The sequence below is a fragment of the Taudactylus pleione genome, unplaced genomic scaffold, assembly GCF_031769625.1.
Source record: "Taudactylus pleione unplaced genomic scaffold, aTauple2 ptg001990l, whole genome shotgun sequence".
Lineage (NCBI taxonomy): Eukaryota > Metazoa > Chordata > Amphibia > Anura > Myobatrachidae > Taudactylus > Taudactylus pleione.
In genome coordinates this window covers 8555572-8580428 of record NW_028286386.1, presented here as the reverse complement: position 1 = coordinate 8580428, position 24857 = coordinate 8555572, and the positions used below count along the sequence as shown (strand labels likewise).

Here is a 24857-nt window from a genome sequence, read left to right as displayed (position 1 = left end):
GGAATATTACATCGTTGTGATGGTACGTGAAGTCCCTGAAGGGCTGCAAATGGTCATCAAGCAATGCAACGTAGCAGTTACCGGTCAATGATGTGTTCAGGCAGAGTCAACCCATGCAACATGAACACACCTCACAATATTGGAACTGCCACCAGCCTGCTCGGTGCTTTGTTGACAACTTGGGTCCATGGCCTAATGAGGTCTGTGCAACACCAGAACCCTACCATCTGCCTGAAACAACTGGAACCGTGACTCATCGGACCATGCCACATGTTGCCAGTCCTCCAGGGTCCAATTAGCGACATCACAAACTCGGGTGAGGCACGTGTCCTGTGTCAGTGTTAACAGGGGCACTCTGGTGGATCTTATGCTCCCATATCCCATGGAGGCTAGAGAACACTGCACTGACCTGCTGGATACACGCCTGGTACCTCCTGTATTGAATGTGGATGTGATTTTGTGCCTGTGTCGCTTGTCTCTTAACATGGACAATTTTGTCCAGACGACGCTGATCACGATCATTAAGTACCCGTGGTTTGCTGCTGCATGGTCCACGGTGGGTGGTAATGCCTTCCACGAGGTATTCACGGTACACATGTGACACCGTCTATCAAGGAATGTTGAATGTCCGTGCAACTTCGGAAATGGAATGTCTCATCCTTCAGACACCCACTATCATGCCCCGTTCAAACAATGATAATTCACGTCGCATTGCCATAAACATCCTAGCCGGTGTTCAACTGACACATGAGATGTCATATTACAACTGATTCAGGTCTGGACATTTCCAAGCCACCACAGTACGGTAGTACCTTTTACCATTACCTTTACATACTGCTGTCCCATGACTTTTGGTATTCCAGTGTATAATTTGTCAGCAATCCCAGTAAGCTGTTAGATGCTGCAGTAGGGCCTGGTTCTGGTGGACATTTCTTTACAAAAACACACCGCAGTGCATTCCTAATCACTGAGAAAATTAGCATCTGATTCCAAGATGATGTGGGGGAATTGAGTTGGTGCAATTATTCAGGGGGCCATGAATGCTATCCAGAAGTTTCTCTAAGGACTGAACTTTACGATACTTTTTATCATTGCACCTAATTGAGATTATGAAGGCCTATGGATAATACCTTAAAGCAGTTTAATAATGTAAAAGACAGTGACCATTAGTCAGATTTGTACACAATTACTTCTGCAGATAGATCTTGCAATTTTAATCAAACTGAGCATGCATTGGGGCCTGCATATGCAGCTTAAAGAAATGACAATTGATTCAGAGTCATATGGGTCTTAATGGTATCACCACTTGCGTCTGAGTGTGTGTAAGTAGGCAGCAACTGGGTGTTTGCATGTTGGAGCAGTGTGCCACGGGTGGGTAGAGGGAATTGCAGGCTATTCAGAGGTGAGCGTATGCAGAGATGTCTAGCACCATGGAAAGTGCTGGTGCAATTTATATTGATGATGATTATGATGATGATGATGGCAGGCTGCTCTCACCAACAGAATGGAAAGGATGGTGTGGTGCCATAGATGTGGCCAACTCTGAGTACAAGTGGATATCTGCATTTATTTCTAAGCTCAGAAGGCGCCTGCAACTGTGAACTATGACCAGTGTGCCTGAACCACAATTCACAGCTAAATGCAGTTTTTAATTAAATACAACTCAGGAAAATCTATGCTATATTATGTGCAGCAACCACAGTGTCCCCTATTTTGAAGGTTGCTAACAGGTCTCTAGATTCACCATTACTGTGGCAACTTCAACTCCTTTTTCCAGGGGCCTAACTAGAACTTTATGGGTCCTATAGCAACATTTTGAAGGGACCCCCGGTGTTTTTAGAGATGCATTGGTCCGCAGAGGTTTCTGACAAACAGGTCCCAAAATGCCACACTGTAGTGCCCTCCCAGTTCCCATTATGACACACTGTAGTGTCCTCAGGTCACATTATGCCAAACTGTAGCGCTCCCAGGTCCTATTATGCAACACTGTAGCGCCCCCAGGTCCCATTATGCCACACTGCAGTGCCCCCAGTTCACATTGTCACACAGTGCCACCACATCATATTACCAAGATGTTCGGCACTGATACTGATGTAAGCATGGTGCACTATAGTTATGCCGTTGCATCTTTCTTCACTTAACTGTTTAGTAATTAGTATTTTCTAAACAACATGAAGGAATTATATAGGGTCTTCAATGCGGAATTGGTATTTAATGCCGGGGGCTGAATAGCCACCGGATCAAATACCGACAGCAGAACCCTGACGGACCTAATACCCGACCGGGGCTGGTAAGTAACCTAACCCTCCCTAATCCTAACCCTCCCTTAGTGGTGCCTAACCCTCCCTTAGTGGTGCCTAACACTAACCTCCCCCACGTTCGTGCCTAAACCTAACCCCGTCGGGATTTCGAGTCCCCTGTAGTCCCCTGTTGTGCTGTCAGTGTCGGGATATCGGTGGGTGGGATAGCGGCCGCCGGTATCCTGTCTGCATCCCCTTCAATGCATGGCACAAACCAAGTTTTGAACTTTAAATGTTTCTTTAAATGGAAGTCCTGCGGTGTAAACACTTATATAAAACAAAACATGATGAATTTTATTCTTTTTTTTTAACATTGAAATAAAAACAGCTGTGGGAAACGAATAAAGTGTGCAAGCAATCGGTCACTATCCTAAAGCGAGAATTTGATGTAGCAGTCAGTGAAGATGAAGTGTTTGTTTTAGCACCAGACAAGGAAGATCAGTTACTGGTGAGTACTTAATAATAATAATAATAATAATAATAATAATAATATTAATAATATACATATCTTGTATTTGTATTTGTTCAAAAAACCATAAAGCAAAATTTACATTTATTGCTGCGTGCTAGAGATTTTATCATACATCTCAAAGCCACACACTCTCTATGGCCCTCATTGAAAGGCGGTCGTAAGAAGCGATCGCTCTCTCTGAATGAGGGCGGCCGCTTCTTTTTTTTTTTTTAGTGCGGCCTCCTGGTCACTAGCTAAGCTGTGGGCTACCACCCACAGCTTAGTGACCGACCAGGGTGATGGTCGCGATGGACAGGACCATCGCGACCATCGGAGCTTGCGACGAGACCCTAAGGTTGGGTCTCGGCAACCGCAAGCCCCAGGGAGCTTCCTGCTCTGATCGAGCAGGAAGCTCCCCACTGACATCACTGCTGATGTCAGTGGGGCCGCCCCCAAACGGCAAGCGTTCCGTCGGGAACGCCTCCTTTTGGCCGGCCACCCCCCCCTGCCCACCTCCCAAACGGGGCGAGCTGTCAATCACCATTGAGAGCTCGCTCCCTTTGGTGCGAGACTTGTACCGACATACGCATGCCCAGTGGGCAAACATGGACCCAGTTGCGAGCGCTCAGCGCTTGCGACCGGGTCTGAATAAGGCCCTATATCCTTTATGTCCTTTGGTAACCAGTTGTGAAGAATAGATGCAATAGTTGCTCTGATCCTTGTGTTTGAAAACCTTTTAATTTTCTTTTTCTGTATAATTTTGCAAATCTCGGTATAGCCAGTCTTATGTTTTTTCTTTTTGCAAATCCAAGTCGGCAGAAAGCTGTAATCACATTTACATAAATTGCAGTACTAACTGAAAGTATTCAATGCGTGGAGAGGATAGGTGGGTGGATAATCTTTTGGCTCTCTTATGTATGTCTGCTGACGTATTCACGCATATATTTGTCATAAATATAATGAGATAAGATTATGGCATGATGGATATATCTTTATCTTTGATATTTTTATCATGTTTTTCTTACTTGCAGTTCTTGTGATTGTAACAATTTTGTTATCTGAAATTATTGTATAATTTTGAGGAAACGTTAATTTGTAATTGATAATCCCACTTGTCACGTGGATTAACAAGAAAGATACTGATTTACCGAGTTACTGATCTTTGTAATACTATCTTTATATATTGTCAGTTAATTAGCGGAAAGACTGGAAATGTTGTTTGTCAAAGCAGCAGGCAGGAGTCCTCCTTAACATGTTGCTGCCTAAGTTCTGACCATCGCCTGGCGGCTGTGGGTAGGGAAGATGGAATTGTGCAGGTAAGTCCGCTCTCTATGAGCATGTGTGTTCTGTGCTTTTTCTCATGACACCTTATGTTTAACAACTCGTAGAGTTCCTGAAGGCAGGAGACAGTAAGGGCACATGCAGCTCCTATAGGAAAAGACATTTTTTAATATTGCGAAGTATATAATGCATTGGTCTATAATGACACACATCAGGAGATGGCAGGAAAACAGCCTTATTAAGGGGGGGATGTATCAATCCTTGGAGGGTGATAAATTGGAGAAAGATAAAGTACCAACCAATCAGCTTCTAACACAGCCTGTAAAATGACAGAAGCTGATTTTATTTCCCTCTGAGGTTTGATACATCTCCCCTTATTACAGTTATAACCTAGATACTGTTGTCACTACCAAAATGTAGACTTAAACTACAGTATTGTGATGAACATTTTCCTATACTATTACCTTCATGCATCTCAAATAAGATATTGGGGGAGATGCACTAAGCCTTGGAGAGTGATAAAGTACCAACCAGCCAGCTCCTAACTGTCAGTTTACAGGCTGTGGGCCTAATTTATTAATGAGTTTTATAATTCACAACGAGTGATTAAACTATGTGTATGATAATGGTGCTCCAGCCAATCAGCTCCCAACTGTCAACTATTTGAAAAATTACACTTGATTGGCTGGAGCACCATTTATCATACGCGACGAGTTTTATTACTCGTAAATGATAAAACTCGTTGATAAATGAGGCCCTGTGTTTGAAAAATGACGGGAGCTGATAAGTTGGTACTTTATGTCTCTCCACTTTATCTCTCTCCAAGGCTTAATGCATTGTATTTTCACTACCATAGGTGTAATGTAGACTACATAAAATGTGCTAGTGCGAGGGTTAGAGCATTAGGTGTGTATGGAGTGTGCCAATAATTGAGAGGAACACACTATAATGAACACCTCCTCAATGCTTAGTTATGGTTGTCGAACCTCCATGCTGCCATTTATATGGGTGCATTTGGAAGAAATAAAAGATACCGGATGTTTGATGTGCACAATCTTGCAGTTATTAGGTGATAAAAATAGTGTGCAGATTGGTGATCCACTGTGAGCCATGCTGGTGTTAGCATCTGCTCCTGCCCGACGGCTGCTGTGCTCTAAGTTCATCCCAGTTACAGAACAAAGATTTTCTGTATAAAATCCATCCTACTGGAATAATGCTTTCAGCCACACAGCTTCACTTTATTCCTAAACATCAACTGAAATTTAAATAATGTTAGTGGTATGGAAAATTGAGACAGGACAATAGCCACCTGCTTTGAAAAATAAAAAAAACCCACTTTCTTTCAGTTGTTTTTAATTCCCTTTAAAACCCTGGTTTTATAACTCAGCAGGGTGGCATTTTTCCTGCCATAATCTTTAATTTTCAATAACCAATTTGTTCTTTCTGCTTGAATAATATAGTGTGTATTTAAAGGATAATGTTACTGAAATAGGTGCAAAGCTATTTCTAGGAAACCTGAAAACACAGTCGTTGAATGTCACATTCATGTTAAGATTAAACTTTCTTTGTAAGATGTTTCTGTAATTTGGTATTATTTCATTAGCATTTGGTTGCTAAAGGATTTGACTAAGTGATTTTAGCTTTTTGCAATATTTTATTTGTATTATTCAAATAAAGTTCATCTACGCAGTAACTGCCTCATAATCTCTTGTCTGGAGGAAGATTAATGTGATACACATTGAAGATGTTACTGGGCAAATGTTCACTCTGTGGGGTATACTTACTAAAGTGAGAGTTTTTAGAAGTGGAGATGTTGCCCATAGCAACCAATTAGATTTTACTTATTTAACTAGCACCTAGAATCTGGTTGCTATTGGCAACATTTCCACTTCTAAAAACGCTCACTTTAGTACATTTACCCCAGTGTGTATTTTCCGTGACTCCATCACTCTTATTGGAACATTTATTATGTTTAAATATGTTCTTTACAAATTTAAAGTTTACAATTTAGGTTCCTATTATAGTTACTACTCATGTCACAAAACCCAAGCAATGGTGGATGGTTGGCTATATGGTATTTATCTGCACAAACTGCCACTCACTTCTGTCTCTTTTGTTTGGGGACAGGTGTTTGACTTGGTCACTGGCACATTTCTGCAGCGCTTAAAGGGTCATAGTGGGACTGTCCAGCACTGTCAGTTCACATCCGATGGGAAAAAACTTGTCTCATGCTCAGATGATGCCTCCATCAGGGTAAGTCTCCTTATTAATCAATAACATTGTCCTTTATGGAATGGGTATGAAGTCCCAGGCTGCTGAATAGCCGCCGGTTCATATCCAGACCCCAGCTGCCCGAAGGGAGAAGATCCCGACAGGGCAGGTAAGTACCCTATCCGTCCCCCCTAGTGCCTAACCCTAACTTCCCCCTGGGGGTGCCTAACCCTAACCCCGCTTTACCATACCCTAAACCTAACCCACCCAGAGGGGGGCCTAACCCCAACCCTCCCCCCTAGGTGTGCCTAACCCTAACCTCCCCTACCAAAACCTAACCCCCCCCCCTCTCTTATGGCTACCGCTAGGGGTGCCCCAGACTTACCTCGATCAGGCTGGCGTTCCGGCGTTCGGATTAAGATAGGCGCTGGTATTTCGATGCCTATCTTAAGTCCCTTATCGGAATTCGGATTTTCGGTATTGAGATCAGCTGTCATAACTACATCCCGTCCTTTATATTGCAGCCTTTATTTCAATCCGTTCCTCTTGTTGTGCAGTGGAACAGTAAAACCCAATAGGAATTAGTTTTTAATTTCTAAACGCTTGTTATAGAAAAAAAGCTCATTCCTTCAATAATTCCAGGGACAGTAGTACAGGCTTGGTCATGTCACACTTCTCTTAGCGTGTAGAATTATTTTAATTGAATTCTATTTATGACGTGTTTCCATATCTAAAGACTTAGAGGTGTATTCAATATGAAACGTTAACTTCACTGTCGAAGTTAACGTTTCATATTGGAGTTTTTTTCTGCGTTAAGGTATGGTGCGCGCTCCCGCTTATCCCCGTATTCAATATAAAAATAACGAAAACGGGAAACTCCGAAGTTGGATTTGCGTAAAGTTACGAAGTTTTCCTTAAAATGATTGTAAGACCCCCCTAAAGTTGTAAAAACATGGGGGATCACTATGGGTACCCCCGTTTTAGCATTTAATTGAAAGTCAGGGATTTAAATATCCGCAACAGGTGTATTTTTCCCGACATTGAAGAAGTGATGCAGAAGAGAACTTAGGTTATTTATTTATTTATTTTTTTAAGTGGTCCCATCAAATTTGGGGGACATGAAAATGGGTACTAGCATATTTTTATGTCCCTAAAGTAAGTTTTTAAAAATTCGGCATTTGTGCACCTGCCGCTATAATTCTATTCTTCAAAACACCTGCCGCATACTTGCAGAATAGCCCTGAACCTATTTCCCTATTGTTTAAAAAAAAAATCCCATTTTTTGTTTTTTTTGCACCCCAAGTTTTAAATAAATTTTTTGGGGTGTCCCTATTTTTTTTTTTTTTTTTTTACTTTTTTTGACACAGTTCTTTTTTAAATGTCATTCTCAGGGGTGCAGGCTATTTTTTTTAAGCCTGCACCCCTAAACCCCAATTCTGCACTTTTTTTCGACACCTATTCAATGGTGAAAAGTTATCCCCGTTTTTTAACTTCGACTTTTCAAAAATGCGATAAGTCTTTGATATTGAATACAGTGTAAGAGTCAAACCTGCGATAATGACGTCATACCTCCGATATTAACGCAAAAACGATGTTATCGCACCCATATTGAATACCCCTGTTAGTGTTGTTTCCTTTCTATAAGCAACATGCACATGAGTGAAGTTTGCTTTGAGAGGAGTGAGGTTTAGTTTTCTTGTGGCTGATCGGGCACAGTGCATCACACAGAGAAACAATTGATAAAATAGCTTAGAAGAGATGCAGAAATACATAGACCGTTCTGGCTAGTTCATATTATTAAAAACAAAGTGTACAATCCTTGCTATATAAAACGTGGCCAATGTACGTTTTCACGCACATGTCTCATAATATCTCTTCACAATATAATATACTGTTTTGGGGTCCTTAGTCAAAATATATTCACTTTGGAGTAAAATATACTTTGAAATAATATACATTCCAGATAACATCCTGTATGTTTACTGTATCAGCAATGTGATGCCCAGATTCTTCTCTTATGCATAGGATTGTCCAATAAAACAGTAACTGTGAATGTTCTAAGTGTACTGTACATCACATGCTGTACTGTAATATGGGATATGTTACGCTGCAGGTTTGGGACTGGATGTCTGGAGATTGCTGTACACTACAAAGGCACAAAGAAGCTGTGAAGTGTTTTAGAATTTTGCAGAATTCAAAACTCTTGTCTTGGTCTTTTGATGGGACAGTGAGGGTAAGGAAAGCAGGGTTTATCTTTGCAAATGGAAAATAAATGATGCTCTCACTGGGCTCTGATTTGTTTCCTCTGTTCAGTGTGAGTTATTATATAAACTAAGTTTTATTACACTGGAGTTAAAAGGAAAACTGTTAAATACACTCCGTGTACTTTTAACAAGATCTTTAAAGGACAGCATAAACTTATAATAAAATCAATTATACTGTTGTTACCTTGAATTTGCCAAGCAGCATTTATTTATTCTATTGGTGAATTTGTTTTCATTTCATAGTATTCCTGCCTGTGTTTATGGGTACTGACAACAGAGCTATAGCGTGTGGCTGTCCACCATATTTGGAAGGCACCCAGAGCCTTGTATTGTGCATGACTTTGTTCTCCTGTGTGACTTATGATAAATAACCAATCTGGAATAGCTATTAGGTATACCGTGCAGCAGCTAGGAGAAAAGGAGCGCTAATGCTGGCCCCCATACATTCCTATATAATTCCGTTGAATGTGTTGGTTATTTGAAGTACTGAAACCAAACAGAAAAGATAATCTTTACCAGACTTGGTTCAAAAGAATCTCCAGTACACGGTCACCTGCTAAGTGAAGATGAATGCGCGGCCTCATACCCACTTACTGAAGGAAATGATATCCTCTGGGAACCACTGAATGATGGTATTACTTCAAGATATCAAACTCTGAGGTGATATTGGAAAGGTTAAAACAATTTTCCTGTAATGTATAAGTGAAGGGAACAGTTATTTGTGCCCTGTCCAGTTATTTATTCAGCCATACACGGCTGTGTGGTCAGATTCACAGTGCTCCTTCTCTAATAGAAAACACTTAAGCTGGGTACACACTAAACAATATATTGGACGATTTGTTGTTTCGAGGCGAATCCAAACGACAAATCGTCCACGTCGTCCATTCTGTATGCACTATTGTGCGCTCCCATGCGTCGTTCATCGCACCTTGCAGATCTGAAGATATCTTTAACGATTTGGTTTAAATAGTCTAGTGTGTGCGCCTAACCAGACGACCAGGCGATATGTTAACGATCAAACGATGCAAGATATATCGTTCGGACGTTTTGAAAGATTGCACAGTGTGTATGCACTATATAGTTTGTTTTTGGGGTTCAAGGGAAATCTGATCAGTCATCATTGCGTCGTTTGCACATCGTCTAGTGTGTACCCAGCTTTAGTTATGGGACCTTTCTGTAGTGTATTGAATTACAGTTTTGTGTTGCTCTTTCCAAGTTTTAGAATGAGCCGATTCAGATAGTGTTACAGTTATTTATATGTTGCAGATATGGGACCTTCTCAATGAGAACAAAGAGGAGGAATTTGAGTGTCATGCCGGTGCTGTTCTTTCTTGTGATGTTTCACCTGACTTGTCAACATTTGCATCTACTTCAGCTGACGAGACTGCAAAGGTACAGAACACAGCACCAGGATAGAGTACAAAGCGCCGGCTTTGGGTAAAAGGCACTAGGAAACAGTATAGGGTGCCAAGTTACTGTGTATATATAGCTTTAGGGTGCAAGGTGCCAGGGATCTGTCCCAAGGACAAATGCACAACCGAGAGTGCCAAGGGTACAGTACCAAGATACAAAGTGCAGTGTTACAATATAGAGTCCCAATTAATGATACAGCGCTCTGAATTATAGTACAGAAGACTTTGGTACAATATAGATTGCTAGGTTACAGCACAGAGCGCCACATTACAATTTACAGTGTCAAATTCAAGAACATTGCGCCATAGATACAATACACAGTATTTGTTACATGTGAGGAGTACACTCAAGCAAGTGTAGGATTGTATTGTTCCTCTATCTATATTCTATCAGTAAAGGCTCAAGGCTGCAAGCTCTTGTTACAGATTTCTCGCTAGTAGTGCCAACTAGGGCATGAGGAAGGGTGTTACTCCCAAACATCAACTGGAGCTTTACATAACTACAGCCGGTGGTCACTTCAACCGGAGTAACCATTTTTTTACGAATAGCACTTTTTATTACAACAGCATCCTATTAATACATGTGGTGCATCGATTGTGCCTGTCGCATGAGTATCTAATTACATTTTCGGAAATGCTTCAGTGTAGCCTCTATTTATGTACTTGTCCTTTTTATCAAGGGGGGGGGTAGTTATTAACCAAGTGTAACTGTAGATGTATTCTAGGAAGAAAGAAGGAGAAGCCCAGTTTGTTAAGAACTGATATGTATTACTAGACCCCAATTGGGTAAGCAGGAATGGTCATACACATTATATTTAATACAGAAATAGATCTGTCACTATTCTCAAGTTCTGCAGTGTACATTTGCAGAATGCCCACTAGGGGGAGCAATACTCATAGAACTGTTCCAAATTTACGTTATATACCTGGCTGAGCTGAAATATGACATAAGATTTATCTATTATTGTTAATTATATAATTTACTTTAAAAGCCATTTCACAGTGTTGTACAGTTGTAGAGACTTAGCATTTATAAACTGCTTCAGATTGTAGAGAGGGCTCTGTTTGTGAGAGCTTACAATCTAATTATGTTCACAGAATTTCTGTGCCAGTCTATTCTATATTATTTTAAGTGATGAAAATAATATAACAATATAACCATTATTCTCCTTTAAAATAGCAATAGGTTTAATAATGATAGAATGAATATTAGTGGAAACTAGCATGCTATTACAGCATATGCCTATAATGTTTACCTCCTCACCAATGATGTCATATATTTGTAATTGATAGCATCTGCGTGAATATTGGTGCAGCTCGCAAACTAACAGCCTCCACTTAAGTAGTGACAACACCTCCAGCAAAATGTCATTTGGGAAAAAAATGTATAGAAATGTAAATTAATGTTCCTTGTATTTTAGATTTGGAGATTTGCTGGATCTTCTCTCCTCCATGAACTGAAAGGTCACCACAGCTGTGTACGATGCTGCAACTTTTCTTCTGACAACAACTATTTAGCAACTGGTGCTGACAACGGTGAAATCATGGTATGCTATGTAATGATGTATATGAAGCAAATAGGAGCTTTGACTATTATTCGGGAGTCCGTAGCAAGAAGTCTCTGCAAATATTGAAAGTTTAGTTCTTTTTCTAGGTTCAGACATATAAAACGATGTTAAAAATTGAGATTTGGCTACAAGATGCAATATGTACTTTAAGATAAGTGTAACAGAAATAATGTGTCTTTGATATTTACTATAATATATTCATTTTTATCCAGTTTAAAAATGACCTGTCAGTACTAGGTTCTCTGATGTCTGTTTTATATGTCCTACTGGTGATATCCCCAGAAGCAGGTAAATTGCATGTACATCGCTAGCAGATTAAGGGCTCTATTTATCATTAAATATTTGCGGCATATTGCCTAAAATTGGTTATACCCAGATGTTCTATGAAGTGATTGCAGCAAATCTCTCCGACATCTGCTGTGGTCCCTCCATATCAGACAGCAGCCGCAACCCCTATAGGTTTCTATGTGGGTTGCAAAGCTGTCAGGTTTACTAAGCTTCATTTGCTAAATTTACCAGGAGAGGGTTCTCCTCGGCAATGGCCAATGCGCATGCGCAGAATTCTCGAAAAGGGACTACTGATACGGTCATTTCACTCCAAGCACATCACAGGGATGGGCTCCAGAGCCTGCATATCCTATTTAATACATTAGGGCGGTATTATCACATACTGCAATGCGATCATGGGCACTAGTATCGTGCCCAGATTGCACTTAGTATGTGATTATTAATAAATGGGCCCCTAACTGGCTGCATTACCTATGTGAAACGAGTAGTTATTAGAGATAACAGAGCTCAATACTTGTGACCTGGATAAAGAGAAGTTACACCCGAAGAGGTAACAAAACATGCCACCCTTGCTGAGATCAATAGGTGTGTACCTTTCCGTGGTTCATAGTGGAGATAGGGAATGTCCTTGGGCCTGTGTAGCAAAGGAAAGCACTACAGATGGGCTCTAGGTGCTCAGTAGAAGTTCTAGAACATAATGAAGAACAAATACAGGATTTTCAGCCCTACTTTACCTACAGAGAGTAGTCCTAAGCACATAACTATATAACCTAAATATAATATGGCCAAGCACCTAAAAGATGATAATGTTTGGTGCAAACACAAGACCACTGTGAGATCATGAGCAGACATCTAAAACACTTACTGACGTTTGATTGAAGATGTCTTGAAAATATCTTTTACATGTTTATGTCCATTATTACTATGTATCATCTCTTCTACAATGACAAATAGAAGTGCACTTTATTCCTACTCTGAGTATCCGGGGCAGCTGCTGGCATTTCAAGGAGCCAGTTGTCGTCTTAGCGTTTACAAAACTCCATATCATTACTACTTCTTTTCTTTTCCTTACAAAACTGGATCAGTAGCCCTGACGATGTACTGTTTTATCATCTGAAATACATTCTTATGAAACATGACAAGGAAATTGGTTATTTGGATTTTGAAGTATATCATTTTGATGTTGACCTTATGATTGTCTAAACTTTTACTGTCTAAACTTTTACTGTCTAAACTTTGACTATATCCCATTTTGTAGAAGTCCCATCGATAAATATAACATCCTTCTGTTTGGCAGATTTGGAGCGTGCAGAGTGGAGAACTTCTCAGACAGTGTCGTGAGATATCTGTGAATAAAGAGGATGGCTGGGTGACAGATATTCACTTCTCTCCTGACAGTAAATTAATAGTATCCTCTGGAGCATATGTAAAAGTAAGCCATATGTCTAGGATAAATGGTCACGCTAGAGGCACTCATCTAATATGTTCAGAAATCCGTTAAGGCATATAACCCTCAGAATAGTTCTTACTAACCCGCATCCCCATGCCAGCTAGAAAACCCATCGTGTTCACAAGCCAGGATCGCAATATAGTTCAGGAGACCTCATCAAAGTGGACTGGTTGTGGGGTCAGAACCACTACCAGTCCCCATGATGACAACCAGCAGAAGAAGGAGTTTCAAAGAGCGATATTTCAGTGTGGGAATAGTACATGAACATTTAGAACACTCCTCACTGGTGCTTACTTTGTAGACAACAAAAAATAAGTAAAACTCTTATAACATAAGAAGTGGAATGCAAACATTTCTGACATATTCTGGGATGACTGTAAGGATTATTTTTCAACATTGAAGACCTGCCTTACTGCTCCTTCCAGCATAAATTATTCCCAATAGTTCTAGATTTTCTCTGTAGACAGGCCAGTATTTGGGGACAGGCAAAAGATGCCTGGTATTAGGGACTAGAAAGGATCAGCCATTTTTTATGTGTGCTATGTAAATTACTGCACCACTTCCAGTCCACAGACAAAAGTATAGGATCTGTAATTGTGCTCTGACCACAGTCCTGATATTGATTCCTGAAAGTTCTGATATACAGTTGCTGCAGGGTTTATTGTTAAGGGGATAAAGTAGGTAACAATGCTGTCTCCTGAATGGTGCCAGATGAATATACAGGCTTACAATGTATGGTATTAATATTGTATATGAGCATAAATAAACATGGGCTTGTATTATACTAAACATATGATGAATAGCTGAAAAAAACAAAATAACATTTAAGGGAATTGGTTGTATTATTTGGATCAGAGTATTAGATGCAAAAGTAGGTTTATCAGGGTTAGTTAGTTTTTGTTGGCAACCTGTATAACATGAACTACCAGCACCTATACTAAAAGTAAGGCAAATGTTGTGCATCACATACAAATCCATACATTATAACACACATCCTTGCATGTCTGTCCTGAATTCTCATAATAAAATACACCAGTAGGCAGTATTGTACCAACAATGCAAATATAAAGCTATAACATATAATGTTTCTTTTTTTTCAGTGGTGGGATGTGGACACTGGGACTTGCAAACAGACGTTTTACACGTATGGCACAAACTTGAAGTCGATACATCCGTTTTCTTCTTTTAGAACTTTTGTAACCATTGACAATCTCGGAATTCTGTATGTGCTTCAGCTGGTAGAGTGACAATGACGCTGCGTGCATTAAATAGGCTGCTCCATTAGGTTCTTTTGATAATTTACCTTGTATAACAGGAAGCACACTGAGAGCAAACCTACAGGGAACTTGTACACATCTTGGCTTAGCAAAGCTCTCAAATACAGCACGCTGGGTTCTTTTTCAATTACCACTTGGTGGTAGGCGGGGCAGAATAACTCTGAATGTCTCTTAATCACACTATTGTATGTATGTTATCTTAAAGCCGCAGAGCCAGCAAAGCAAACACAGTACAAAGTGTGTGGCTTGGATCATAGCCATTTCATATCTTCTGACCTGTTTACTGGCTTATACTTGTATTTGTATTTATTACACAACATGCTTATTTCCTTCATACACATTCACTACGTAAGCTGTGAAATACATCTGGGGCAAATATAGGCTGTATGTAGCTCTATAGTATTTGCCTTTTTGCACTAAGTTATACTTTGAAAACCATTCCAGAGTATTTTTACTTCATTCAAAAGTGAGTCATTTTTTTTTTCTTTTTTAAGCCATATGTGTATTGTACATCTCACCATGCCTTAAGAGCCCTGTGGCCAGACCTACATATTTACACTAGTCAGTACAGATAGAGCTGCCCCATCCTCCCTTACTGTGCTTTCTATCTGTCACCTGTTTTAGGTTCTGACAGATTTAGGATCCTGGACTTAGCCTTATTTATAGGGAGCTATACAGTGTGAATAGAGGGCTAACTGAGCTTTATACACTGTGCACTGGTCCCTATGTGACTTACATACAGACTACAGAAAGTGGATGGAACAGATCGGTGCATACCTGTGACACTTTTTGTTATCACTCCCTCAAATATCCATGTGTACATTAGAGAAGTGATCAATAATTCCTGGCAGAGCTCACAGCCAGTGAACACCCCAGACAAGGTTTAATATGTCAGTGTTGACAAAGACCTTAATGGTCACTAAACTTACTTAAAAGCAGATTTAAAAACAAGAAGCAGATGCAGACTTGGGGGCAATTCAATAAGCCGCGGGGTTACCGTAGGGTTTTAGCTCCTGGCTTTAGCTTTATTCAATTATTTGCTACGGTAAGCCTGGGGCTAACACTCCGTAACCCATAGCTGTTGGGTTAAGTGCCCAAAGCTATGCAATTACCTCCTGCAGTAAGGCTATGACTAGCCCTGGAAGCACTAGTTAACGTGGATTTCTGTTCACAACTCAGGAGTCCAGTGCACCCTATGGGCTAGTTGCAGGCTTACTGCGGGCAGCAATTGAATAGCCGCGGGCACTAAACCTGGGTGCTAAAACCCCGTAGTAAGTCTTTCTGCTAATAGAATTGTCAGCTTGCTATCTATTATGAAAAATCATGTGGGGTTTTATCCTAATAAAGGGGATAGACCCACGCTTGCATTTGTTTCTCATTACATTGCTTAGCATTGCTCCTCCCAGTAACTGCAGGGAGAGCCATCTGGTGACCATTTATCTGCTTTATTCTCTCTCTGGTTTCTGGACTTTCAGGATAGCTGATTTCTAGTAAATAATTACAGCTTGTTTATACTGTTTGCTTAGTTACAATATGCCAATGTTTCTCTGTAAATAATGTATCTGATACACCATGCAGTGTCACCGCTCTTTTTCTATCATCTAGTTTCTATTGGTTTCCCCAGTAACTGGCCATGAAATTGCAAGTCAAGTACATGGGTTTTTAGCTGTAATACCCAGTTATGAAAGTCTATAGAAGCCTCTTAGGAGTGTGATTAGGCTGTTGAGTGATTACACATGAAATAAAATCACTGTAAAGCTGGGTACACGCTGAGCGATGTGTACCCAGCCGATATGTCGCGCATACACACTGCACTATATGCATTTGGCCAAATTGGAACAACATCACTCCAGTGTGTACCCAGCTTTACACAGCCATATCAGTGACTGGCCTCCTGTGTGATGAGGTATTAGATTAAATAGTACAATGAAGGAAAATAACTAGACCGTGACGGTGATAGTGTATATAACAAATCAGTATTCCTACCCTTTGACCATAGGCCTCACCATTATAACATGTATGGCCATCCTTAGAAGAGGTTTGCTGTATATAGTATTGATAATTTCTGCTATTATTTATAGAGATGAGTATATTCAAATTTTTCAAGTACAATATGACTGATCCAGTTAATGCCCACCACCTACTCTGAAACGTATTGCCTATGTTTATACCAGAGCTCAGTGTTTTAGAAAAAAATATTGTTAATTTGCATAATTCAATTAATTGTGTCCACTTCTCTCAGGAAGTTTACTGTGAAAGCTGCACACTAGTCACTTGGTTATATGTGGTACATCTGTTAGATAAATGAAATCATGTACAATATCCCAGTGGGTCTTGCTGTATTTCTCAGTGCTGCGGAGCCATGTAATGAAGGTGCTTCACCTTCTTACTTGCCAAAGACCTGTGCTCATACTGTAATATTACTTGATGTTTTTATACAAAGTAGGTTAGTGCTCTTTCTTAACTACACGTTAAGTAGAACTTGAATTTTCCTTTATAAGTGTGTATATTTCTGCAACCTGATTAGGCTTCATTATCCGTTGAAAGGTAGTTTTCTTTTATATGCAGACCACATAAATTGTTTTCTTTATATTCTATGTAGTACCTATTTTCTAAATAAAATATTGCAATATATAAAAACCTGCCAAACCCAAGGCAACAAGACATTGTTAAATAACAGCCAGGTTTTATATGTTCTTGTTCTTTTTTTTTTTTTCTCTTTCTTTAAGCACTTAACATACATTCTGAATGTTTATGCCAGTCATTTTCCGTTCCAATAAACATCACTTATTTTAGGCTCTATTCACAATCTGCAATACTTTACCAGCTAATTGTGCCAGGCCATGTCCCTTTCTCATGTGATTTCATGCAGTTGTTTTGAACTACATGCAATCAGCAAAAATGTTGGAATAACAGTTGTGCAATTTGCTACAATTGCTGGTGCACATACTGATTATCAAATAATGCTAATCCATACACACATTTTATTTACTTATCTATTCTTGTTCTGATATCTCACTAGAGGAGTGAGTTGGGTATTAAATACATCTTGTACTATTTTTCTTTGTTATTTTATTTTAAGTATAACCAGGTATTTTAGACATGCTGTTTATGTTTTGGGTGATATGAAATTATTGCTGCGTTTCAGAATCGACAAGTGCCAGATTGCTAATAATGATCTTTACCTGAGATGCTGAAGTCCTATAAAATAGTAATATCTGCAAAAGCTTTTAAAAACGGCACATTACAGCCATGACATCCAGTGCCTGTTATATGAACAATGCATAATATGTACAGTACACTGTCATGATATGAATCTGTGTTCCTAACTGGGGTAGATAACAAGCATTTTCAGTGCCATTTTTAAGGGGGTTTACTATTTATATGGAAAGAGAAATCACATGTTGAATTTTCAATGTTGAAACAATAATCTTTTTTCTATGCAAGTCTTAGGGACTTTTTTTTAGGAAAAAAAACAACAGTTCAACCTTTTAAATCAATAAAGTGTTACAATAATAAAAACCATATTGAGTTTGTGGGTTTTCTTTCTTTCTTGACCAGGTTGATTATGATAATAGTAGTTTCAATGTTGATAGCTAGTTTTGCCTTGTAGTGGCAATTAATATTATTGCTAATATTATTAATTAATATTATTGCTGTGTAAATAAATCATTAAATTGATATGGACAGCCATTTTCTGTGTTTGTCCCAAAAATGCCATTTACATATCGCCTATTAAAGGTAGGGGCGGATCCAGGGGTGGACTGCAGCAGCAGTCTCCGCTCTTCCCTGCACTGTGTGCCGCTGCGCTGCTATACAGCGGACAACTGTAGTGGGCAGCGCAGAAGTGTTACGGGGGTGGTTCACCCTGATCACCCTCCCCCTGGATCAGCCACAGAATGTAATTGTGATTTTGTTGGAATTTAATAAAGGCTAAATTGCTGTGAAGTAACTAGAAAAACACAGCTTTTTAAACAAATGGCACCGTTTTTCGAGCTTTTGCTGTCACATATTGCCAAATGTAATAAGCGCCAACATCCCAATTCACTAAAAAACATGGTGCAAATAAACACTGCACAAGAGATTCCTCTGGGTGGTGATATAGCGTGTACACTCCTCCTTTAATAGGCCTGTGCTTATTCAGAAACAGAAACACCCATCTAGGGGGTACAGCAAACAAACGTACGGTCCCCTTCCTAGAGCTAACCGGCTCTAAGCCTAATAGCACTTTCCTGGTACCAGGGTAATCAGTAATAAGAGTGCCCTCTTTTATAGCTATCAATATAATCTGAGGCCTTTTAAAAAAGTAATTTAAAAATATTTTCTCCTTTTTTCATAAATAATTGTATTTGCCATCAAAAAAAACCCCCCCAAAAATGAAACATTGCCTCTTTTATAAATAAGCTTTGAAAATTTGAATATGCATCTATATGGGGCTGTGAACAAACAACATTAGGGCCAGTTAAGGTACCATAGCTGACATTCCAACATCACATCACATGCAATCAGCCCCTAATTGAACTAACCCCAGTTAGTAAAAATGATGCAGTCTGGCTAGGAAATATCCAGACAACCAATCAGGTGCTTTGCCTTATCTCCAAGATAAGACACATCCAGTCAGGGCTTCCCAAACTCCTGTCATGTATCATCTCTCTCTCCTTCCCATCACCCTTATTTTTTCTCTCTCTCTCTCGCTCTCTCGTTTTTTTATAATGAGAGAGAGAGACTTTAAATCTTATCAAATTAAAGTAGAGATGGGAAAAACATTGCTATGATACTGGTACAGAGTGTAGTAAAAAGATCTAGGTCATTCTCTAGTGTAATGCAGAATTCTTAGTAGCAGTGCAAGACTGTTTCTCTCTGGTCTTGCTGGAAGTCTCTAGTGGATCTTGTCGTTTGATAAATCTGCTCCACTTTTCCCTCCACCCTCTGCTCTTTTTTGCATTATTCCATGTATACTCAGTGCTATGCAGGGATTGTCAACAAAAAATTAAGAAAGCAATTATTTTTCCTATAAATGGAAGTACGTCTTGGTATTTGCTCATTTATACACAGTATCTTAATTTGAACCTTAAATTAAAACTATACTTGAAATGCAAATTAATTCACTATGAAAGTACACAGACACGTGAAAAAGAAAGTGACCCTCTTTTCAGTCTGTATTTTTTACATATAAAAACTTAATAAAAAACCATTTAGCTCTAAAATCACCCAGTCCTAAACCGTATTAAATCTAATCTGTGACAACTAATTAAATATTATACTGTGTTAAGTATACAACAATGGATAACCCAACAAGAAGCCTCGTCTGAGAAGGTATATACATTCCATGATTTAGCAGCTGGGAAAAATGTGAAGGTCGTCATATTTGAGCAATTTTTGCCCACTCCTCTGTACGACTCTGGGTTTAGTTGATGCTGCAGGTCATTTGTTTCTGAATAAATCTTTTTAGGTACAACCTCAGCATCTAAATTGAGTTTGCCTTTTAATATTGTTGCCATTTTGAATTTCAGAGCTAAGTACTGCATAGTTCATTTACCCTCTGGACTGAAATGTGGCAATTTCAAACATTATTTTCTTTTTTTCAGCCATTTAGGTGTAGGTGCTATTGTGCTTAGAATTATTCTAATTTTACATAATCTAATTTGTGTGAAGCATCAATTGTTAAAAAGATCTGTTCAGATTTTCCTCTAGAATATATTACTATAAAAGGAGTTGTTAATGGGCTTGGTTATGGTAAAGTGTTTAGATCCTGTGCTGCATAATCATCCTAAAGCACAGGAGCGGGAGTGGATATATATATATATATATATTTTTTTTAAAGAAGAGATTAAACAAAGTAATTCTTCCCTATACTCATTGGCATGTACACGGTCTTGATAAAGAGAATGCACCCCAGTATGTGCAGGGACTGCGGCTTCTACGGGGCTCGGGCCGCCTCTGAGACCTGACTTTCTTCCTGCACTGACTTACACTGCCCTCTCCTGAGCCCAGCTATTCTGTTCTCACCAGAGTGCTGCTGCAGGGTATCTGCTGTCGCTGGCCAAGCCACTTCCACCGCTCCTCAGTAACTGACTTATTAGTGAATCATAGTGTGTGTGTGTATGTATATATATATATATATATATATGTGTGTGTATGTATATATATATATATAATTTTTTACCAAATCACGGCAGCACTGAAAATCCCGATCGTCCCCAGCTAAGTATTGTCAAACCCATTCTACCCCCTAATCATAACCCTTCCTTAGGGGTGCCGAACTCTAACCTCCCCATGGGTGCCTAAACCTAACCCCCCCTTCCCCTAGCCTAAACCTAACCGTTTCCCCCGCCCGCGGCTGTCCGCGCCCGGCTTACCTTCGATCGGTAAGCCGGGTGTCAGGCTCCCGGCGTAGGGAAAATGACAGACGTCGGGATATTGACGCCTGCCTTTTAACCCTTGCCGAGATTAAACAGTCGGGAAGCCGACAATCTGCTTCCTGACTGTTTCCCACATATATATATATATATATATAAATAAAATATAATCATATGTGGTTGCAAGTTGTTGTTGTCCTGAGGAAGGGGATCCAGTTCCCGAAACGTTGACCAATAAACCACCCTGGCATAGGGTTCACTGTTTGTTAGAAAGTCTCTGAGTGCTGCCTCTCTCTTCACATTTGTGTGTCACGACCAGGGGTGACAGGCTGCTGAGATCGCGGTGCTTACCGCTCCGGGCGCTGTGGCATGGTGTTTCCAGCAGAGGTGCAGGTTCCTGGAGAATAGCGCTGGGTGCTGTGAGTCTCCGCAGACCAAGGGCTTCCATCTGGAGGCAGGTGAGAGGGGCTGAGACTGGCAGAGCTTCCATGCTGTGACCACTGGGCGCGGCCATCTTGGATTTGGGTCACATGTCTTTTCTGGCCAATCAGGTTCAGTCTGGGCTGGGGAGGCTAGCAACCAATCCTGCACTACCTGAGGGTACTAAAGGGCTGTCCAGAGGCTCTTTAGTTGCCAGTGCAACGTCTATCACAGCGTATGCTGTGAGCTAGTTCTCTGTGCTCCTTTGCTCATTTAAAGTGTCAGTACCAGTGTGTTTCTGCAGACTCCCCTCTCAGCCTTGGTGCAGTTTGCTCCTGTTACTACCTGTCTCCTGATCCCGTCTACCTGCTATACCCAGCCTACCCCGGGTCTCTAAGTTCCGCCAGTGTCTCGCAGCCTGGTTCTGATCCCGTCGCGTGCCACTGCTTCATGAGTCATACTCCCCTAAGGCCGGCTGCCTTCAAGTACCAGCAAACAAGTCCTCATTCCTCATCCGACTCCACTCCGGGTCCAAGTGCACGCCAAGCCGTGACAGTTTGCACTGGCCAGATGGGTTCGGCCAGTGGACAGGATCTGAGGGCCGACTTGCTCCAGGGTATCGCCAGTCGCCTAGAGGGACTAGAGGCGTCTCAGCGCCAAATGGCTCAGTTCCTGCAGGAAATGTCTCTTCGTCAGGATACGCTGCAAGCTTCCCTGGTTACTGTTAATTTGCCTGCCGCCACCAACCAGCCAGCAGCTCCAGCTGTCCCTGTTCCACCTGCACCATCTCATTTGCACCTTCCGACTCCCAATAGGTTTGACGGGAACCCCAAGTTGTGCCGAGGGTTTCTCAACCAGTGTGACGTCCACTTCACACTACAGCCTGCGAACTTTCCATCTCCAAAATCCAAAGTGGCATATATAGTGTCTCTACTGACCGGTTCTGCCCTGGACTGGGTTTCGCCTCTCTGGGAGAGGTCCGACCCGTTACTAGACAACTACTCTGGATTCCTCACGTCCTTCCGGAGGATTTTCGACGAGCCCGGCAGAACAACCTCCGCGGCGATGGAAATCCTGCGACTTCGCCAAGGGAACCGACCAGTCAGTCAGTATATCATTCAATTTCAAACGCTGGCTTCGGAACTAAAATGGAATGAAGAAGCCCTGACTTCCACCTTTTGGAATGGATTGACAGATCGCATAAAAGATGACCTCGCCACTCGTGATCCGCCGGCTACCCTCAATGAGCTTATCTCCCTTTGCAATAAAGTGGATTTGCGGTACAGAGAACGCCAGAGTGAAAAAACTAGGGGAGATCGCTTTAGGTTCCGGCCGACCACTACTCCAACCCTCCCTCCGTCTGAACCTGCGGGTGACGAACCCATGCAGATTAACCGGGCCCGCCTCACGGTAGAAGAACGGCAAAGACGCCGACGAGAAAATCTATGCATGTACTGCGGGGAGACCGGTCATATGGTTGCAGCCTGCCCACGTCGTCCGGGAAACTCCCGATCCTAATCTGTGTCGGAGACACCAGGTTAGGAGTGATGTCTCCGTCTCCGTCAAAAAATGAATCTACCCTCTCCATTACTTTTGAGATCTCCACTGGTTCTAAAACTGTTCTTTCTCTCCTCGATTCAGGGGCCGCTGAAAATGTTATCACCGCTGAACTTGTCCAGAGGCTCCGGCTTCCTGTCTCCTCTCTCGACCACACCATCACTCTATCTGCTGTAGATGGCACTCAGATTACCAACTGAATCGTCTCTCAACGTACCCTTCCTGTGCCAGTTCGTATCGGAGCTCTTCACACTGAAACTATCCGATTCCTAGTAATTCCCAAAGCCTCTCATGAGGTCATCCTTGGATACCCCTGGTTACGCAAGCACTCCCCCAATATTGACTGGGGCACCATGCAGATCTTGTCCTGGGGAGAGACTTGTCAAGTATCCTGCCTTCCTCAAATCAAACCCGTCAAAGGTAGTTACATTGCAACCACTACTCCAATTCCCTACCAGTATCGCTCCTTCTCCGATGTCTTCTGTAAGACCAGAGCCGATATTCTGCCTCCTCATCGGGAGTGGGACTGTCCTATTGAGTTGATTCCTGGCAAAACTCCTCCGCGAGGTCGTACTTACCCACTCTCCCTACCCGAGACTGAAGCCATGTCAGCATACATCCAGGAGAACCTGCAAAAGGGGTTCATTCGACCATCCTCCTCACCGGCAGGGGCAGGATTCTTTTTTGTGTCTAAGAAGGATGGAGGCCTGCGTCCTTGCATCGATTACAGGGGCTTAAACGATATAACCATCAAAAATCGCTACCCGATACCCCTCATTACTGAACTTTTCGATCGAGTAAAAGGTGCTACTATTTTTACCAAGCTGGATTTAAGAGGGGCCTACAATCTCATTAGGATACGAGCCGGGGACGAATGGAAAACAGCATTCAATACTCGAGACGGGCATTTTGAATACCTGGTAATGCCTTTTGGTCTCTGTAACGCTCCTGCTGTGTTCCAAAACTTTGTGAATGAGATCTTTCGGGACTTATTATATATCTCTGTGGTAGTATACCTCGACGATATTCTGATATTCTCCTCCAACATTGTCAGACATCGATCCCAAGTCAAGGAGGTGTTAACTCGCCTACGAAGGAACCACCTGTACTGCAAAGCTGAAAAATGCGTATTTGAAGTTCCCTCAGTTCCCTTTTTAGGTTACATCGTTTCAGGTGCCGGCCTTGAAATGGATCCCCAGAAAGTTCAGGCAATATTGGATTGGTCTCGTCTGAATTCTTTGAAGGCAGTACAAAGATTTTTGGGCTTCGCAAATTATTATCAAAGGTTTATTAAAGGATTTTCCACTCTCATGGCACCCATTTTTGCCCTAACTTGCAAGGGGGCAAATCCATCCCGATGGCCTCCAGAGGCTGAAACTGCCTTTCAACTCTTAAAGCAAGCCTTCATTTCCGCCCCCGTGCTGAGACAACCCAACATTAACTACCCATTCTTTCTTGAGGTAGACGCCTCTTCTGAAGCGGTAGGGGCAGTACTATCCCAGAAACTCGAGGATAGCAAGTTTCATCCCTGTGGCTTCTTCTCAAAGAAATTTTCCCAAGCAGAAAATAATTATCCCATTGGAGAGCAGGAATTATTGGCTGTGAAACTAGCTTTTGAAGAGTGGCGTTATCTTCTTGAGGGCGCGATGTATCCCATCACCGTTTATACAGATCATCGGAATCTCCTATACCTAAAAAATATTCAGTGCCTGAGTTCCCGCCTGGCTCGATGGTCAATATTTTTTTCTCGTTTCAATTTTACTTTAACTTTTCGCCCAGGCTCACTAAATCAAAAAGCAGATGCCCTCTCTCGATCACTCTCCTCCGACGCATCTTCCGAAAGTCATAAGGAAACTCCAGTTCTAGACTCCAGAGTATTCACTACCACTTGCATTCAACCTCCTCCCGGGAAGACATTTGTGGCCTCAGATATGCGCAAGCAGCTTTTGAAGTGGGCTCATACCTCTCGTTTTGCCGGACACCCGGGCATACGCAAGACCTTGGAATTCCTGCAACGAT

General features: G+C 41.3%; 1 protein-coding gene across 4 annotated transcripts in view; it reads left to right on the top strand.

The window, feature by feature from the left end:
- The window catches only part of APAF1 (apoptotic peptidase activating factor 1), a 100096-nt gene extending 82079 nt beyond the window's left edge, over window positions 1-18017 (top strand). For all 4 annotated transcript variants that reach the window (XM_088465414.1, XM_088465413.1, XM_088465415.1 and 1 more), the window contains 8 exons: window positions 2629-2748; window positions 3942-4067; window positions 6160-6285; window positions 8357-8476; window positions 9774-9899; window positions 11341-11466; window positions 13073-13207; window positions 14326-18017. In XM_088465414.1, coding sequence (XP_088321540.1) covers window positions 2629-2748; window positions 3942-4067; window positions 6160-6285; window positions 8357-8476; window positions 9774-9899; window positions 11341-11466; window positions 13073-13207; window positions 14326-14472 — 1026 coding nt within the window. In that variant the 3' untranslated portion in view covers window positions 14473-18017. The remainder of the gene's footprint in view (window positions 1-2628; window positions 2749-3941; window positions 4068-6159; window positions 6286-8356; window positions 8477-9773; window positions 9900-11340; window positions 11467-13072; window positions 13208-14325) is intronic.
- The last annotated feature ends 6840 nt before the right edge of the window (window positions 18018-24857 follow it).